Genomic DNA, 19,636 nt, shown 5'->3' on the forward strand with positions numbered 1-19,636 from the left:
TTTTGGTCTCCTGTTGCAAAAAAAGTTGCAATGCAATTTGTTTTGTCCTTCTTCATCTTGGCCAGAATCATCCGTCAAAATGATCATTTTTTCTCTGGCTTGGATTCAACTACAAAAGAAAGAGTGTATAATAAATTCATTTATTTATCAAAATGAGAAAATGTCTGGCTCTGAATGTTAAGAAGGCAATGAAGGGATGGCTCGTTAGCTATCAAAGCGCCTCGCGTCTTTGATTTTTCCTAAAAAGAAAGGGGAAGAAAAATCACCCTCAACCCATCACATACAGTTTGCTTTGCAGTTGAATATGGCAATATGGTAATGCAGAGGCTGCCAGGGAGTGTGGGACCGTGAGCCCAGAGGTGGCCCTGCATCAGAGGAATGGCACGGGGGGAATGGTGTGGGTTGGAGGCTCTATTCTTTTGCCAAAACCTTACGAAGGTCTGGACAGCGACTAAAGAATGATGCTTAGAGAAGCGGTGCCCCCCTCAGTCACCCCTGCTGTCTTAAACTTGACAACACCCTCCCCCAACACCCATCTTTTGTGCAGGCTGTCGGTTTGAATTGGAATCCACAGAGAGAGCTTGATGTTGCATCTCTCAATTGGATGAGATGAGGTGATGATTTTGGACAATGGGGCCACACTCTCTTGCTCACTAGACCCAGGTCCGCCAGCGGCCGCACTCAATTAATATGCTAAAACATAGCGGCAACGCTGACACAAATCCAGGGCTGTTGTAACAACAAAGCCTGAGCATGTGTGCCATTCATTGGCCCCAACCTCAGGGCTATGAGTCTGAAGAAAAAAATGCTGAAAAACATACTGAAAGAGGGAACCATAGAAAAAAGAAGACGGACAAAAATCAATGAGGCAGGGGGGCAGACGGCCTAAGCTGTTCAATTCTCACTGCCTGTTTATTCTCTTCTCCTCTCAGTCAGTCGTCCTTTTGGGCTTCAGGCCCGTTCACAAGCTGTCTTATTTGCATTATGAATGACAGCGAGAAAGCTAACAAGGTTATTGGTCTTTGAGATGTACGCCTGTGACCACACGTGGAAAAAGGACCTACAGCAGTGAGCACTGGCAGGGGGACTGTGGCTCTTTATTCCACCCTTTCCGAAGGCTATAGGACTTTTTTTCAGGCAGCACACAATTTACTTAGGAGCTGGAAGAAAAGGGGCCGATCTGCAAAGGGTGACTGGAGGAGAGGGATACGGTGGGGTGGGGTGCATTTCAGATTCGTTTCAAGCCAAGTGAACCCTCATTATCCTGGGCTGCAGTCATTAGCAAAGGACTGTGCACAGATCTAATAGAAAGAGCCCTTAATTATTAACATGTCGGATTTTTTGTGTTTTCTCAGCATATATCACAATTTGGGATATAACTGTGCCTCTGTAGCAGTTCAATTAACTTTTTAGGAACTAAAAGCTTTACACATACTAATGCAAGGTTTACTCTTCCTTTAGACTTCAATTTCACCTTGTACCCTCCATCCATGATTGCGACAGGCAGCGTGGCGGCAGCTATCTGCGGCCTGCAACTCAACAGCACTAACCGTTCACTGTGGGGAGACAACCTTACAGAGTTACTCGCCAAGATCACGAACACAGAAGTTGTGAGTATTGCTCTGTAATGACAACTGCATATTTCATTACTGCAAGTTTTTATTATTTATCACGATACATGGGATTAACAAGAAAAATTTATGATAAGAAGATTCTTCAAAAGTAACATGACCATAATAGCAAATACATTGGTAATCTGTAGGGTGAATCGTGCTCTGCATATGCCGTGAATGCTCTGCATGTGTCGTGAGAGGAGCCTGTGCATGTTTCCCTATTTACTCAATGGGCTTGGATCCAGCTCAAATTCAATTTCACATTCAGTCGCTGAATTACTGGAAGTGAAATGGGATTGACCCTGACTGAGAGAGTGTAAGGACAGAATCCACAGGGCTAGGGGAATGTGTCAGGGATACTATGGCGTTACGCAAATGACTTGCATACAAATTCACACATACAGTACTTTACAGCCCCACAAGGGACAACCTCATTTAGTCCTTCAGTTTCTTTTTAAAGCTAAATGTATAAGCAAATAGAATAGAAATAAGATTGACAGAATAACACCAGAACCATGTCACATGCCTGCCCTGACCCGTAGAAGTCAACTCTTTCCAAGATACCCTAGAATGCACTGTTGCTGGTAGAGTGCCTGCTTCCCTAGCGTGCGGTGTGTGAAGTTTTACACCATGGCAGAGGAAAAACAAATAGTTGTCCGGAGCAGTAAAGGTGTTCAGTGTCTAAAGAGTGTGAGGTCTAATTCAGAAGGAATGAGCTGCCTGCTCCATGAACAACTTGTCACATTGCTGGATGCCAACAAGCCATACCTTTGAAAATATGCAGGTAGGGTGAATGCATGCAACGCTTGAGTGGACTCAATTGAGTCTAAAGAGATGGAAAAGGATGCGAATCATAGATTTTGTACACTCTAGCAGTAGTTTGTCAAGTTTAAATCTAAAAAATGTAATGGCTACATGCATTTTGCGAAAGTGTCATGTGAACATTTTCAATACAAAATTCTTGGGAATTTAAGTGATCAGTGATCCAGGCTAACTTTAGAAGCAATGAGATATAAGATGTTTAAACAGTCTCTGTTTCTAGCATAAGTAAGATGTTTGTGTACAGAAAACCTTTCTTCCTAGTGAGTCAGAGGGCCTTCCAGATTAAGGCAGAGGTTGGGAGGTGAGCGGTCAGACAGAGTATGAAGGAAAGTCAAGCTAATGCCAAATGATGCTGCCAGACTAACCACGGGAACCCTGCTGACATTTGTGGTGTCCAGTGCGTGCAGTTTCCAGCAGACACATGATATGGGCAGTCGGCTTCTTCCAGTCAGCTTAGGAATGTGTGTAGCCTATGATTATACACCTGATGAAGCATACTCTGTGCTGCAGTAAGCACACAGTTACAAGCCTAACCTGACTGACAAATTGGCTTAAATTTGCACACATACTCTATGGTATCATAAAGAAACATAAATTCTGCCAGACACTTTTAACAGTGTTCCCTGGCACTTTGTCTCTTTAGCATCTCATTTATCATTCAAGGCCCCAGAGTTCACATTTCCTTAATTATGCCTGGTTATGAATGATTGATAAATTTCTGGCATCATATGAATTACGTTGGTAGCATGTCTTCATATGTTCTAGACTAAGTGTAATATTGGTTTGCATAAACTAAAGTTTCATGCACAGGTGAAAACACTTTGAGAATTTCCAAAAGTAGGTGAAACGTTTGTAACTTTGAGTCTGGCATGTTGAGAATGCTCCTTTGCCTGAAGTCGTAAAGCCTTAAACACTGTTATTTGCAGAATTTTTATTTTTAGAGAATAACTACACTTCTTAAAGCTTTTTTGGGTACACAGGATCATGTGTTAGGCCCCCTGGCCTCTTGCATTAGGCCTCTGGGACATCTTAATCCCTTTCATTTCTCAATGCTGTAATGGCCTTGCGCTGAACTCGGCAATCCTTGCTTTTATTTCCCAATAAAAAACAGACATCTTTTCAGGAGCTACTTAAGTGGCTTCTTTGTGGTCTCTTGGTTTGGCTTTTTCTGTCCAAGATGGCACAAATTGAGTGACATCACAACTATTACCGGTTCTTCCGTACAGCTGCATTTCTCTTATGGTTTCAATCTATTTTCACTTACTCGGCTGACGTTTGTTTGGCTTTTTTTGTTCAAGCTGCCAAACGCTGAGTGACATCACAATGACAGTTATTTTTTATGTAAAATTGCACTTTCCTTTTGTTTCAAACCATTTTCCTCAACTTGTTCGACTTTGTGGGATAGAAAGTGTATTTGATGATAGGGAAGGGATAGGATAGGGTTGGATTAAGCAGGGACCACCCACTTCTTGATGTATCTTACCCAGTGTCACCCTCCTCTGGATCTAATCATTGAGATCCTCTTCTTTAGCAAGTCCTGGTTTTACCAGTAGTCACACATTGAAGCTATTAGAGTTGCCTGAATTAAGCCTTTGGGGCTTGGCGTGAGTTTGTTTCTGCAGCTATAAGGAGCAGTGCACAGGGAAATGATTTTAAGAAGTCAGGCATTTTTGTGGTAGGACACAGGCAGTTCCTTTACATGTTTTATGCTTTAGTTAATTTTCTTGAATGAATTTAGTTTTTCATGACTAATAATGGCACACTGTGGTGGGAAACTAGGGAACTCTGGAGAGATTACAGCCGTTCACGTCATCAACGACATGGAAGACAACGCCCTGCTAGTGGCACCGTTCTCTTCCTTAACATAAGTCATAGACATCTCAGTGCAATATAGGGTTTAGGGTTGCATGCATGCTGTCAGTCACAAAACATCTTTTTCTTGTGTGATGATTTCTACAGGCATGAAACACTTGCCAGACATCATCAGCATCAGTTTTTAATTAGCAGTAAACGTCAAAGGAATGCAGTCTCTCCACAAGCAACACATTCTCTATAAGCCCTTCCCATGAGTCTTGCACAGTAAAACTTCCCACAGACGCCTGGTGTGCCTCAGACATACCCACTAAACAGGAAGAAGAACTTTGATCCCAGCACATCCATTTAGTTTCACTAGAGGGCATCAGCTCTCATTTTGTTGACAGGAGCCTAGTGTGTAAGCCATCTAAAATCATGGCGTGTGCTCTTTGGAGACACCCAACTGTCTGTTTAAGCGGTTGATTCATTCTCATATTCTACCTATAAAAACTCTCTTGTATAGTTTACAGCTCATGGTTAATTTCTATAGAACAGGATGATGACTCCGGTAGGTTGGAGTTAAGTGATCCCCTTAGGTCATTACATGCTGTTGTGAAAATAACAGTGTGACAAAGTAAACAAATACTACACAATGTGGGTGTATTTAACAGCCAACTGTGGTGTCCTGGTTTTCACAGGACACTGTATAATGTTGTAGATGCATGCAATGTGATGCACGTTTGTTCATATGCAGTAGTGTTAGGTAGAATTTTGTGCAATTCAATGTATTATTACACGAATGCTATTTGTAGATAAATAATCAACTTTTTATTAAATCTGACTGCCAACAGTGAATGACGGTGTAAGTTTACATTTCCACTTATTTACACTGTATACCTAACTACTGCAGCATTCATTCTTTTCTGTATAAGCACAAACACATCTCAGCATGTAACTGTTTGTTTAATGCCATGTATCTGATGTCGTTTCAGGATGTGCTAAAGGCATGCCAGGAGCAGATTGAAACAGTGCTGATGAATAACCTGAGGGAAGACCGCAGGCAGCAACAGAAACAGCAACAGCAAGAACAGGGTGCCCCCCACAGCAAAGCACTTGATGACCAGGACCAGTCCAGCACCCCCACCGATGTACGAGACATCAACTTGTGAGCTTGCTGCTGGAACACTGCTGTCAATCTTCAAGAAAAAAAACGACAAAAAACAAAAGCGACAAAAAAACAAACAACCCCAACAAAAAGTGCTTGCTAGTCTCTGTAGAGTTTTATCTTCATTTTCCAGTAAAATTGCTCCCGTTATTTTTCTAAAAAAAGAGAAAAATATTAAAGCTATTTTAGATACAAAATAAATATTTTTAAAACCATTTGATACTGTTGCAAAAAGCTCTACGGTTCCTCAGACTCTTAGAAGGGAAGCGTGTAGTATTTTGCATACTCTTTTGATTGTGTAAAAATAATAATATGATATTTAATGCGAAAGTGATAGCATAAAGGGCTTTTCAAAATAGAGTCTACTGTATCAGACTGGCATGAAAGGGTACAAAAAGTGGGGCTATGTTTTTTTCCTGTTTTGTTTTGGATTTTTTTTTGTTCATGTCAGAATGCCTGAACTTGAACACACAGAGGTGCCATGAGGTTGTTAATGGATGCACCCATTCACTTGGACGTGTTCTGAAAGTGAATTAGGACCAGAAAGAGGGATTAAACCAGAGCAGTGAGACAGAAGTCTTGCGCTAAGAATTTGGCTCTTTTGCTAAAGCAGCAGGGGGCGTATTGTTGTGAGAATATTATTAATATTATTATTGTTAAACAAGCAACTTATTGTCTTGATGCTAAAGTTACAGACACTTCAAATAAGCTTTTGTCAAGCTGCTTGTGTGCATGCATTTATGTGTGGTGTATGTTGGCTCATGTATAAGTTACTCTATAATGGGTTCTCTTATGTGAGTCATACTTGGGCTTTTTTTAATCATCCGCGAGTGTTTGGTGATTGAGACTGGCTTAGTGGCGGACACCTTGTCAAAAGACTGGGCAGGGGATAGAAAAAATTCCACAATGCTTTTGTCTGCTTTTAAGGCCTCCTGTATCAGTGCCTTATATTAAATGCTTTTATTTACTGGCCTGGAAACTGCTTGAGGGCTGAGCCCAACCCAGTGCACAGAACAAGAGGAGGCAAGAAAAAGGAGTGGGCAAATACGTTCCCTCATATCTCCTAAAGGCCAGAAGAATTGTTTTTAAGTTTTGGATGAAGTTGTACATCATTGCAGCCTCCCACTAAATATTACAATTGTATTGTATACAGTCAGTCTATTACGTATTTTGTTATGTGAGTGTTGAAGGAGGCTTAGGCTGGTTTGTGTTAGCAAAAACGGCTGGCCAAGGGATGTGTAGTTAATTTTGGATTTGCAAACAAGCGTATGTGAATTCTACAAGCAGTACAAGAATGTCCAGGCAAGAATGATCGAGGATGATGAAGCTTAGATTGTTCGAGGTGTGAAGCATGCTGCTGAGATGAGGATGCCGATATAGTTAGGAGGAGAAAGAGGCTAACAGCTATGGTTTCCGGAAATCACCTGATATTTAAGATCTTTAACCTATTGTTCTGTTTATTTGTTTGTCTTTTAATTTTTTGTCTCTTGTTTGAATTACAGACCAGTATCTAAACCAGTTTGATTGATACTGCCAGCACATAACTGGGAAAGATGACTCTGTTACTTTTAGCAGCAGAGTACTTTGAAAGCATATTTGCCATTGGGTAACAAATGGTTAGGGTTAAAGAGTTATTTTTCTTTTTGGGCTGGTTTCCCATGTTTAGATCATGGCATGTTCAGTTTGTTAGCGTTAAGCATTGAAAGCCAATGTTGACATAATGATTTGATCATAAGAATTATTCAAATTAATACAAAAATGAAGACCAAAAACCAGAAAACATAAAGGCAGTAAACATTCAGATCGAAATGGAAGAAAATTTGTTGTTGATTTGCACGCTCCAATGCCAGTTTTCTTGAAATCAGAAAAGACGAACTAGTGTAACTGCACCACTGCAGAAAACTTTTTATATAGTGCCTTGAGTCTGATGAAGACTTTTACCCTGTTTCACTGTGCTTCGATCAGACTCTTTGAGCATTAGATCCACTACCCAGTCATCCAAAATATGCTGCTTCCAAAGGTTGAACTGGTATGGGGTATGATCATTTCTACAAGTCATCACAAAGTGGCTAAAACAGGGTGCATCAGCAGCACAGTACAGCTTTCAGATGCTGAATTCTCATAGCTTACCTTTAAAAGGGGCAGTCAAGCTTTGTTTTTTGTCCGTGTGTGTATGTGCGTGTGTTCGTGTGCATGTCTTTCTGTGGGTAAAGGAGATGGTATGGAAGTTTTAGCCTTCATGAACCTCCTTTCTCCAGAAATAGTTCTTAGCGACGCTTGAGTTTCACATTTCCTCCATCATCACACCCAAATCTCTATCTATCTTATTGTATTAGTTTAGTCTGTCTTGTTATTTTCCCAGCTCTGCTCTGAAAATGAATTACAGTACTGTTATTTGATTGTATGGGTGGCTATATGTTTTGAGTTTGAATATGGACCCAAGTTACGTTCCAAGTTGCGTAAGGTGTATGATACTGTATTCCAAAGTGATGAGAGATAGAAAGGGTGTGAAGACATCAATCAAGTGTCAATATTGTTTTTGAGTTATTATTGTTTTTTTCCGCTGCTAAAAAGCTATGATTTTGTTTCATCTTATACACAAAAAATAACATTACATAGTTGTGATGTCACATCAGTGTGCTGCTATTTTATAAACGACTGTATTATAATTATTTTACTGCTTACAGAATACTTTGAGAATACAGAAGTAGAGGGTAAAAGAAGAACATGAAACGAGTATTTGACTGGAAATGCTCTTTGTACAGTGTGCTCTTCTTAAGGCATGTTTCTTTACCTTGTAATCCCTTTTTCCTCTTCTTTCTGTGTCACATTCTGTAAGTGTGGTATCTCTATACCTCAGGTTTACTGGACATAAAAGACTCTCTCATTACCTCGCACAACTCACAACAGTTTATCGGGAACCTGGAAAGGACAACACGCAGCAGTTTTTATATTTCTGCTGTGTCTGATGTGGTAAAATCATGGAAATTTGATTGATAAATGGCATTTAAGGTTCCCATCTGGACGTCAAAAATAGTGGATGGAGGAGGGACTCGAAACAAGACCTGCGTGCATTACGAATGGTTATGTCTTATGTATGGATGTAAACCTGTAAAGACTGACCACACACCAGTGAGAAAAGGCCTCCTCCCTCCACTATCACAATATCATGTACCTCAGTTTAATCTGTTGCACAACCTCTGTTCAATAAATATCTGCTTTAAAGAGCGTGGTGCTATGTTGGTTCTCTGTTATTCTTCCCTTTTTATGATATGTTCAGTAAAGTCTGGATTGCAACCGACACAGTTCATAAATTCACATTTGGCAGACGCTTTTACCCAAACGCACTGAAGCACTGAAGTATTTGCATTACCATGGATTCGAACCCCATGTTCTCGGTGTTGCTAGCTCCATACTCTACCAGCTAAGCAACAGGAACACAAAACCAGAGATAAAGTACATTATTTTAGTTTAGCGGTCTCATGATCCAGAATTCTCTGCTAACCGATTGTCAAAACAGACTTGTGGGGAAGAATAAAGGGGTACCCTAACCAGGTTGAATAAAAGAGTGATGACACGAGGGCTTGGAAATTCTGGATTTTCTTCGGATTTCTGTTAAACTCAAACAAAATCTGTCACTGAGAGTATGGTTGAAGTTAATGGAGAGGACATGCTGTATGCTAAGGTCAATAAACTTACCATAAAAAGATCTCCGCCTCCTGTTCTCCTTATTTTAGTCATTCAGTAGCACCGTAACCGTCGTCAAAACATTTTGTTGGTAGATAAATGTGAGTTTGCATTTAAACTTACATTTATACCCAAAAAACTAAGCGGGTTAAAACAAAACTGATATATGAAAACCGTTAGCTTGACTGACACCTTTATGACAGACGAGACGCCGTGACTCCGTCACAACGCCCACGTGCGCCACAGGCGTAAATAACTGCATACGCCTCTACGTCACCCAGCGTAAGCTTCCGGCTAAACAAATAAGGAGATACGCGCTGTCGGTGCTGCGGTCACTCCAAATAACAAATATTAAGCGTGTTACGAAGAGCAAGATGCTCGACAGCTTGTGATTTATTCACGGCACAACAGAAGGTTGACTTGCATCCTACGACGCATTTTTTTTGCACCTTTATCCCCGCAATAATGCTTGCTTTCGGTTTAACAGTAGTACGACAGTAAGTTGCCATTTTCTTTTGAGTTTTCTCTGTCAAAGCGGGTATGAATTATTTTTCAATTGCAACTCTAATGTCAACTGTTAATCGTTGCGTTTTTAATAGGCAGCCTATTCACAAATAAGCAATATCCGACGTGCTAGGGCTATTTTAAAATAAATATAACATCATGATAGATCCGTATTCAACAGATGTTTTCTTACTGTTTTGGATTAGTGGTGAGACGCAGTGCAACAAAGATGGACTTTTGCAAGGTAATTTATGAGAAAACTCAAGACAAAACTCTGTGTGGTGTATTTCAGATATTAAGTTTTAATCATTAGCTTTATAATCTTAATTATGATATTGGGATTATTTGCTTTTAGGTCAAAAGATAGACGCTCCTCTGTCTGATATTGGTATACGCCAGTCTGAGGCTGCTGGGCTGTATCTGAGGGATGTCAAGTTTACCAATGTGTTTGTGAGTGACATGAAACGAGCCCAACAGGCAAGTCTAGTCGAAATGTCAGCTGATCACAGCCAGGTGGCGTTATTTTTCCACAAATGTCATTTTTACCACGTTCAAATTTGCCCTATTCAGTTCGTTTTAAAAAGAGGAAATTACACGATCATGTTTCTCTGGATACTTTATCACAAACCATTACAAAATATACTTTATGTATACGTTTACTTGATAAGTACTTGTATAAGTATTGATAAATATAATTAATGTAACGATTATGAATATTATATTGACATCACACAGTGCAACTTTTATGCATAAAATACATTAGGCATCTTTCACAACAGCAATGATGGAATAGGCAGAAAATCACTGAGTTGACACTAGATGGGGACATTTTTTTCTAAGAAGAAAATCCCAATATATTTACGTATGAAACCACAGCCCTGAATATAATCTGAGGAATGTCTGGGTTAGTGGTCAATATAAGTAGCCTATTTTATAACTACATTGCTACTAATACTATTAGTTTCTAGTGTAACTTGAAATTAATAATCATATCTCTGTAAAATTACAGACTGCCGAGATTATTGTGAGGAATAACAGAACCTGCCATGATATAGAATTACTAACCGATCCATCACTTAAAGAGAGAGTAAGTACAATGACTTACATTAACGGCTGTACAAATGTCTTTTCCTATTAAATCTTTTTGTGTGTTCATTTTGATTATTTCTATCATTGTTTGGATAAAGGTGAATTCTACATTTTTATAAATAGATAATTGATTACAGGTATTTCTGTAGTGTTTTGGTATAGCTGAGGGGGGTCAAGTCAAAGACATGAAAAACATGGCTAATGCAGCTGGACAGCCTTTACCAGAGTTCACCCCTCCTGAAGGAGAGACAATTGAACAGGTAAAATCTGTTGTGTTCAAATGATGGAAATGTGAAAAAATTGTATTGACGTGGTGATGCTGGTCAATCCGATTCGAGAACCAGAAAGAACTGTTGTATAAATGTGTGTATTGCATTTTGTATATGTGTGGTTAGCTTAAGAAATTGCACATGGAAACATAACGCCTATATTATTTTTAGGTGAAGGCACGTGTTAAAGATTTTCTTCAGGCTATGTTCCAGCATATAGTTAATGACCACCAAGACAAAATACAAGAGGAGATACCTATACCTAAAATGGACGGGCCTCTTGCGGGACTCCCGGATGATGGGCTTTTATGCGTACCTGTCCATGCATTGGTGGTTGGCCATGGGGCTTATATGAGCATAGCAATGCTGTATTTCTTTGAGGACCTAAAGTGTACCATGCCCTATGGATCAGACCCAGCTCGAAGGTTTTCCCTTTGTCCAAACACTGGAATGTGCCGGTTTGTCATCACTTTGAAATGTAATAATGCAGACATTGCACTTTCAGATATACAATGTGTGTTCATCAACAGGAGAAACCACATCAAGTAAGAAATAGTAAGCAACAAAATGTTTACATGTATTATGCAAGGAAGTGTTTTACACAAGATGCATTCAAAGCAACAGCATGCATGCTTTTGTGGCCCAAACTTAACTTCCGGTACACATCAGCAATAAATAGAGTCCATGTAGATCATTTCTGATAACTCATAATAAATTTTGCAGAGTGTTTACATGTTCGTTTGTGCTTCTTGTTTACAAAAACAGTTAGAAAGTGTCCTGACATGGACAGAGTTTATGTTTGTAAGGTGGAAAGATCACAGAACAGTCAGTAACACAAACAGCTTCTCTGACCGCACTGGGTCAACTTGTAAAAATCAGGTTTCAATTATATAAGTTTTTCATGCATTTCGGTTATTTGATTTTTCAACCTAATATTGTTTCAAAATAAATCTATTTTTAAATAATACATCTTTTACAGAATATGTTTCATATATGAGTGCTGGCAATAACACTAATGATTACCTATTTATTTTATACAATTCAAACTTTCAGTTCAAGATTCACAGTCATTTGATACCTTGGCCTGTAGTTTTGTTTTATAGAAAATATGTAAAAAATAAATGTATGAATACTTGAATATAAATAATTCAGTGGAGGTGGCCAGCCATCTCACCATTACTTTGATAGTGATCTTTGTGTCTTTAAAATCAGACTGTCAGAAATGCAGACTTTTAACATTTAGCGCTAAAATCACACATGATAACTGTTAGTATTGGATGATTTATCGCCATTTGTCTATTAAAAGGCGCTGGCAACATTTTCATAAAAATACTGTCATTGCCAGAGCTTACAATGTTCATCCAGTTTAAATTTTAACTGAAGGTAAAAGGACTGACAAACAGTGACCTTATCTAGCTTTATCTATACTAAGGTGAAGAAAAAGAACCAGGCTATAGCAATCACAGTAAGATATAGAAAATATTAAGTTCTAAACTAGTTATTAAATATGCAACTAAACTAAACAATTAATCAAAATGCTCTACCTGTGAGAAAATAAATGTGTGAAAATAAATGTGTTTTAGGTTTTAAGTCGTTGACACATATACATATACTTTCAAAACTCCACTTATGACATGCTACATAAACCATAAAAAAAAATTTGATCAGTAATTGTTTTCCAACGTTTAAGATGGTGCAACTTGCTTTTGTTTCTTCTCTTTTTGCAAATGTGGACTGACAGGACTCTTGGAGAGAAGTACGTGTAAAGGGTCATCACAAGATGTGATTGTCTCTTTAGAAACGTTACTGATGTGCTCTCGGCTTGGTCTTCGATAGTTTGCTGTTTTTGACCTTGTATTCTCAGAGCCCAGAGGATCAGATGGGTCAACATGCTGACTTCTTCTGTGCCTCAGATATAAATTTGTTTTATTGTTGTTTGTCTGTAGAGATAAATAAACCTCAGTTGGGATTTTTTCTTTCTATGTAGGAATCATTATTGCAATAATTGTATTTTCTTTGGACACAAAGCTTTTTCAGAATAATCTTCTCTTATTTTTTGAAAGAATCATATATATTTTAAAGGAATATTTACAGATTATTTGTAATTAAATTGTTAAGTGTGAAATAGCAAAGGCATTAGTATGTGAATAGTGGTAAAATATAACAAGATAATAGAATATAGTTCTAAAAGAACACAATTTAAACAATTCCATACTTACTAAAATGTATGGATGTTTGTTTGAATCCAAGCACATAAACAGATTACTTTTAATGTCAACAGAAAAGCAGTCTTTACTTCTTGTCCTTATTGAAATACCTACTTTGTAAATAAAGAAGTGTGTCAGCAATCTTCAAATAGAAAAGTAAAAATAACTAATGTTTCAAAATGTAGATAAATTATAACTTACCTTTTGAATCTTGATAAACGGCTTTCCTTTTTCCATAGTTAAATTTTAATTTCAAGTGTCTTATCTTCTCTGTATATTGATCTTTCTGGTTGTCTGTTGTGATATCTTCTTTGGATTGTATTGGATAGCACACTACTAGAATGCAGAAGCCTAAAACAGCCATACATAAAGTATAGACTGTGTGCATGATCAGACCAGGGATCGGGACATGATGAGGTAACTCGCTGCTAGAGAATATAACTGGAGTAGAATCAGTTCAAAAGTCATGTTTACTTACCAAGAACAATTTCTCATATCTTATGAACATAAACCAGGTCAGGTAGCTCTGGAAAAAGAGATCTTATTTATCTTTATTAACCTCTTAGTTTGTTTGTTCATTGCTTGTTTTGTTAATAAGCAGACAATAAATAAATACTTTTAGTATTTACAGTCAGTAACCTTGAAACTTAATTTCTAATATTAAACAATGGAATGAGAGTCGTTGCATGCGTTTCTGCTTTTGACCACCCGAGGAGGCTCTAAGCTAGTTTACTCCTAAATACCATATGAAGATTATGACAGACAAAGGGGTTAAAAAACAACCTTTTATTTTCATTTCAGTAATACAGTTGGCTGCTGTGCACAGCACATATACGTATAAAAATAAAAGGAAACATTTTCTTAATATATTAGAATTCTCACTTTTTCTTTTTTTAGAGAACAAAATGATTGGCAAAAAGTTTGTTGTCTCCAACAAATCGTACAATCATCTCAACAAATTGGAACTAAGGCAGAAGGTGAGGTATATGATAGAAAATAGGAGGGGAATTTGGAGGGGGCGTCCGCCCCTCTGTGCAGGAATACAAAACTGAGAAAGAACACAAATGCTGCGTACACACACACACACACCACCCGTTACAGTCATCCTGCAAGCCACAAATGGGGCCGTTTCAAGCTGGAGATACAGTACAAAAAACTGGTGGAACTTGCATGAGAGATAGCTGTTTGTTTTGAGGGCTTAACTTCTAGATACAACATTTCTGTCCAATATTTTGCATTACAATCCATGCTAAATTCTATTCATTTTAGTATAAAGAGATCTAAAATGTGACAAAGGACAGAATACAGTGGAGATAAATATCAATAAATTAACATAGGTCATCACATAGAGAAAAAGCAGTAATTTTGACATTTTTCATTAAAGCAATCACATTGCATGCCTATATTTGGGGTACAAAGAGTTTTAAATCCATAGACTCATCAAGATCCAACTGAAGATCATACAGTATAAAGTTCATTCTTTCAAAACAATAAAGTTGAAAATATCTAATATCTCAAGAATTACCAAAGCAATTTGAATTGAAAAATGTTAAGGGAAAGCGTGTCATTGTTATGCAACTAGCTCAACCAGACTGTATTGCAAAAATAATGTTATCAAACACAGACATTTTCATTGTTTGACAAACAGATGCTTGAGAAAATGTTATAAAACAAACAAATTGCAATTCCACGTTGCACTAATCACACACTTCCCCTTTAAAACTCAAACACACTTGGTAAGCATATTGTATAACCGTCTGCATATCAAGAGTACCTGTCTCAAACATCTTAGTCATAGAAATGAATCTTCTTTCTATTATTATTAACTCAAAATATCAATGTCAAGTATTCTGCTGAACTGAATAGCAGAGCCATTAGTGCAAGAGAGAATGTAAGGTAAGTCGATACGTTGTAACCTTTTACTGTTCGACCGCAGCGGTAAAGCTCTGATCGGCAAACCTTTCATTTGCTCTTGCACATTGCGTCTATGACACACAAATCCAACTGGTTCTAAAATGACTTGTGTATAGACGGACATACAAAGAAATCTTGTTTGTTGTAGTTTGAACAAAAATGTTACAAAAGATTCTTCACAAATAAGAGCCTCTGCCTTTCCTTGACTAAAAATTTGCAAATAAATTGTTAAATCTAAAGAACTACAAAGAGTTTGTAAGCTATCGAGGGGGAATGCCTAAGGATACTTTTAAGAAATGTATATTCTTCAAATCTGACTATATTCATTCTGGAGTCTGGAATTTAGTAGTGGGATAGTACTACTAAAAAAAAGGGAACTTTTTGATGGAGTTCAAGTATGCAGTCAACATGTTGGTTTAGATTAAAGGGATACTTCACCCAAAAATAAAAAAATCTGTCTTAATTCACTCACCCTCCAAATCTTTTCCAAACCTGTATACATTTCGTTGTTCTGTTGAACATAAAGATATTTGGAAAAATGTAAGCAAATTACATTTCTGGGACATCATTGACCACCATAGTAGAAAAAATAAGATATTTTGAAGAATTTAGGAAAGCATACAGTTCTAGGGCACATTTGACTACCATTTAAACTTTTCCTACAATGGTAGTCAACGAAATGTCAGTTGCTACCATTTTTTCAAATATCTTTTTTTCAATCAAAAACATTACAGATAAAACGCCACACTTTTCTGAGTATCGATAAAGATCCACGCAAGCCGTCTTTAATCTCCAAGCCTCTGATATAAATATGGATAATAAACTAATCTTAGATGACATTAAACCCTCCATTGGACAGAAGGAACTATAAAGTCAAAACAGGGGCATGTCTTCATTGCATACAAATAAAACGAGTCAAAATATCAGTAGCTATAAGGCACCAACTAATCGCGAAACAGGAATAACTGCAGAAAAGAAGTGCTTTCATCTTCAAAGGTGATACAAATGAAGATTTATCCTTCCCTCTGTACCTTTCAAATACTTCTGTGCGGACGTGGCTCTTTGAGGTATAAAAAGTATTCATTTCACTTCTAAAAGCTGAGGATGTTCGTCATTCCTATGGCCAGCTAAAGTTTACGCCAGTTATGGCAAGCACCCATAAAGTTAGAGGGCAAAAAAAGCTCTCCGGCTCTCACATACTCATAACAGAAATCAAAAGCAGCGAAGGACAGCATTTACACAGTTCCGACACAAAGCTAACGAAATATACATATATCATTATTTCAACGAGAATAAATACTGTAAGTGTTATTTTTGTTCTTAGCAGTTCACCTCTCAAGTTTAGGTTAGCCACGAGAGCATCCAACATGTGCAAATTAATGTGTTTTTGCATGTTTTGCTAACAAACGTGGAAGGAAATGTGTGACAGTCATCACTGGGGAGGCCTTGTAACCTCGCTTCAAGCGGCCATGTTTGCTGAGGGCGATATAAAAGCCCTTGTAAATGGAAGACTCGTATGTGTTGTAATTGTTGGGCAGCAGCATCTCCTTGAACTTGCACTCGTCACGGAAGACCCTCTATAAAAATGGTACGAATGAGATGGTTAGATTGGTTTAACTCCCGTGCCCCCCACCATCTCTCCATCACCCCCCTTTCTGAACCCAACTACAGTAACTAGGTCAAAGTGCAGGAAAGCTTACAGAACACTGTAAAACTGACAAAGCACTTCTTTAAATACCTCAGTGAGTTTGGTTTTGTGATTCTAAACTGATGGGAAATCATTTTACAACATCTTTTTCAATTATAACACGATTCACAAGCGGGTTAGATTCATTTTCATCGTGCTCGTGCTGTCCGTCAAGTTCTTATCAGCCATGAAGCTTCGCATAAGCACAAAAATCAGAACTTAGTCTGTGTGTAAAAGCATTTGGGCAAAGTCACAGATTGGGTAAGCTGACAATGCATAAACTTTTATAAAGTATGTTCATCTATTATGCTTGGTCATGCGAATGACATGCGCATATACTCCAAGCAAAGAATGCAAACAAATACAATATCTGCATGTTTTGAAGTGGAAATGTTATTACATAGCAACCATCTGCAAATGCACATATTTAGCTTTATTTTTCGAAATATTAAGTCCAGTTTGTATTAGTTTTCTTAATGCATGATGTGTATTGCATGCAAACGTCTTTTTTAAATAAGCAATAATATTTAAAAAGACATTCAAGAGCTACGTGTTTCTGCCTACGTCATCAAGAGATGGGAATGTGTCATTCGTGGTCTGATCAGGCACGTGCAAACTAGGTCAAAATGACATTCAAGCCCGGCGTCACATTATAGACGCATTCGAGCATACAGTGACTTTTATCCAAAGTGAAATGGAAGGTTTCAGGCCACGATGCGTAATGGGTGTCTGAGCACCTCGAAACGAAGATGCAAATAACAGTTATACCTACCGTTCCGTACAACCTTCCGCGGCTGCTCATTGCGACAAAAAGCTGGCTCTTCACGCCGTATAGACTAACCACCCCTCTCTCTACCGCTGAGATTTCTATCACACCTGATTGGACAGAACATCAACGTTACATAATTGACAATGGCACATTGTGACACAGCTCATTGACTCAATCTGCAGGATGCAAAAGTGGGCGGATCCAGAGGATGCCCCCGTCTTTTTTTCTGCATTTCTCCCATGCTGGCGAATTTCTGGTAGTGTGACATGGAAAAAAGCTCCTGGGTTTTGGCATGCACTGCACGACGAGTGCGACGCGTATCGGGGCCGCTGTGTAAAATTAGTTGGCGTCTAAATTCGTCCAAGCATTCGTGTCATGTTTGAGCTAAGGGAAATTCAGCAGTGATTGACACCGGGGTTTATTTTAATAGATATGTCAGATAGAACACGCGCTTGCTGTGATGCGCAGAGCCATGCAATAAGAATAACAGCAAACAAATAAATGATGATGGCGATAACAGTAACAGTAATGCGGATGCTCATTCAATCATTCTCCATCATCATCCATCGCATGACATTTCGGGGTGCAACTCACTGTACTGGTTCTCATTATGTGCACCGTTTATCCTGCCGTCTGGGAGGACCTGCATGTGAAACCCGATGCCCACGTTGCAGTACAGCCTCCGCACTCTCTTAATACCCATCAAATAGTCAGTCTCCCAGTTCATGTCCGATCTGTCCACCGAGATCCCCAAAACGGAGCGGGAGAAGAGCGTCTCCCAGCTTTTCTCCAGTAGAGTTGCATTAGTCCTGTCGGAGATGGGGTAGGGGGACACGATCCCGAGCAGAAAGCCAAGCAGAATAAACGCAGTCCACGTCCAGCGCCCGCTGGTCTCGCACATACTGATGAGGAGCCTTTGCGCAGTGGCCATCCGGTTTACCCTCGGGGCACGTGGTCAAAATTAATGACCCTAAAAATACCACTCTTGTTTTTCTTCTTTCGGCATGGTGGCAGGGGCTTATTTTTGGAAGGCAGGTCGGGGCTGCGGGCGTGTAACGCAATAAGCCCCTCGGTAGATGAGAAGAGCAGGGCGGCGGAGCTTGAGCTGGTGGCGGCTGTGCTGATGATTACCATGTTTCACCTCTCGCGGTGGGCAAACGCTGGCGTGGGGAGCACCACACACTCGCCAAAATGCAAGCTCACCTTGCCTGGGAGATCTTCAAGATGACATCACCCACCTTCAGGATGACATCACGCTGACCTCACCGCTGCCGCCGGCCCGTGGTGTAATGCAGAACGGAGGGGAATGGCGAAGAAAAGTTGAGCGCCAGCGATCGATGCGCGCTCAGCAGCACTACGCAATATGTATATATATATATATATCGCTGTCAATCCACGCGACCGAGGAGCCCAGGGAGAGTGAGATCTCACAGCAGAGTATGGGACGTGATGGACTCTTTGGCAGCTCCCAAATTGGAGCGGCGGTCATATGCCTGAAGGGCCGCGTCCTTATTTAGAAAGCAGGTGTAAAAACACTCCAGTTGTCACCGCGGAGCCATGTCAATCTTGCGAAACACTTCCTGCGCTGTTTGCTCAGGAAACTACCACTTGAATAAGCCGCCTTGATTTACTTGGGTAAAAATTGGCGAGGTAGGTTGGTAGGTAAAATAGATGATTAGAGATAGATAGATAGATAGATAGATAGATAGATAGATAGATAGATAGATAGATAGATAGATAGATAGATAGATAGATAGATAGATAGATAGATAGATAGATAGATAGATAGATAGATAGATAGATAGATAGATAGATAGATAGATAGATAGATAGATAGATAGATAGATAGATAGATAGATAGATAGATAGATAGATAGATATGTGAAAAACCATAGGAATTTTTGGGGGGAACTAATATATTTATAGTTCATAGTATTTGAGCCTGTCAAGTTAAAATTCATCAGCTTTAAAAGCCAATTAGCCTCACTTCGCTCAACATTGTTGCAGAACCATTTTTTTTATTTCGTTTTGAAGTAATACATAGGGCGAAACAAGGTTAACTCAAAAAGGTTTATGCAACACTTTAGAACTTTTGCTCACAGCGCCCCATGTGGTT

At 39.0% G+C, this 19,636-nt stretch overlaps 3 protein-coding genes and 1 long non-coding RNA gene across 10 annotated transcripts in view; 2 read left to right on the forward strand and 2 right to left on the reverse strand.

The window, feature by feature from the left end:
- ccnd2a (cyclin D2, a) overlaps positions 1–9,103 on the forward strand; it is a 122,405-nt gene extending 113,302 nt beyond the window's left edge. For all 4 annotated transcript variants that reach the window (XM_079449697.1, XM_079449698.1, XM_079449699.1 and 1 more), the window contains 2 exons: positions 1,462–1,610; positions 5,222–9,103. In XM_079449697.1, the coding sequence (XP_079305823.1) occupies positions 1,462–1,610; positions 5,222–5,398 (326 nt within the window). In that variant the 3' untranslated portion in view covers positions 5,399–9,103. The remainder of the gene's footprint in view (positions 1–1,461; positions 1,611–5,221) is intronic.
- A 253-nt stretch (positions 9,104–9,356) lies between these two features.
- On the forward strand, positions 9,357–12,877 carry tigara (TP53 induced glycolysis regulatory phosphatase a). 4 transcript variants are annotated; one of them, XM_079449567.1, is made up of 6 exons: positions 9,357–9,578; positions 9,792–9,829; positions 9,941–10,098; positions 10,595–10,672; positions 10,824–10,934; positions 11,115–12,877. In XM_079449567.1, exons 1-6 carry the CDS (start codon positions 9,547–9,549, stop codon positions 11,490–11,492), a joined length of 795 nt encoding a protein of 264 aa, XP_079305693.1. In that variant the 5' UTR covers positions 9,357–9,546; the 3' UTR covers positions 11,493–12,877. The 4 variants fall into 4 exon arrangements, with proteins under 4 accessions (XP_079305693.1, XP_079305695.1, XP_079305696.1 ...); XM_079449569.1 differs by having other exon boundaries at positions 9,360–9,578; positions 9,941–10,062; XM_079449570.1 differs by having other exon boundaries at positions 9,361–9,578; positions 9,941–10,035.
- Positions 12,847–13,460, reverse strand: LOC306890078. The gene is made up of 3 exons (XR_013786253.1): positions 13,352–13,460; positions 13,163–13,263; positions 12,847–12,883 (listed from the first exon to the last, which is right to left on the reverse strand). It is a non-coding gene; the product is annotated as an uncharacterized lncRNA (long non-coding RNA).
- A 463-nt stretch (positions 13,461–13,923) lies between these two features.
- fgf6a (fibroblast growth factor 6a) lies at positions 13,924–18,458 on the reverse strand. Its single transcript, XM_079450858.1, has 3 exons — positions 18,115–18,458; positions 17,524–17,627; positions 13,924–16,641 (listed from the first exon to the last, which is right to left on the reverse strand). The coding sequence occupies exons 1-3, from the start codon at positions 18,449–18,451 to the stop codon at positions 16,441–16,443; spliced, it is 642 nt and encodes a 213-aa protein (XP_079306984.1). The 5' UTR covers positions 18,452–18,458; the 3' UTR covers positions 13,924–16,440.
- Positions 18,459–19,636: the final 1,178 nt, after the last annotated feature.

This window comes from Barbatula barbatula (assembly GCF_947034865.1).
Source record: "Barbatula barbatula genome assembly, chromosome: 25".
Taxonomy (NCBI): Eukaryota; Metazoa; Chordata; class Actinopteri; order Cypriniformes; family Nemacheilidae; genus Barbatula; species Barbatula barbatula.

Excerpts from the sequence above, each read along its gene's own strand:
- fgf6a (XM_079450858.1), bottom strand. The coding sequence starts at position 18,451 with ATGGCCACTGCGCAAAGGCTCCTCATCAGTATGTGCGAGACCAGCGGG. Across the intron at positions 17,628-18,114 it reads ACATAATGAGAACCAGTACA|GTGTGATAGAAATCTCAGCG; the intron begins GTGAGTTGCACC and ends CTGTCCAATCAG. Across the intron at positions 16,642-17,523 it reads GCGGAAGGTTGTACGGAACG|AGGGTCTTCCGTGACGAGTG; the intron begins GTAGGTATAACT and ends CCATTTTTATAG.
- tigara (XM_079449567.1), top strand. The coding sequence starts at position 9,547 with ATGCTTGCTTTCGGTTTAACAGTAGTACGACA. Across the intron at positions 9,579-9,791 it reads GGTTTAACAGTAGTACGACA|TGGTGAGACGCAGTGCAACA; the intron begins GTAAGTTGCCAT and ends GTTTTGGATTAG. Across the intron at positions 10,673-10,823 it reads ATCCATCACTTAAAGAGAGA|TGTTTTGGTATAGCTGAGGG; the intron begins GTAAGTACAATG and ends GTATTTCTGTAG.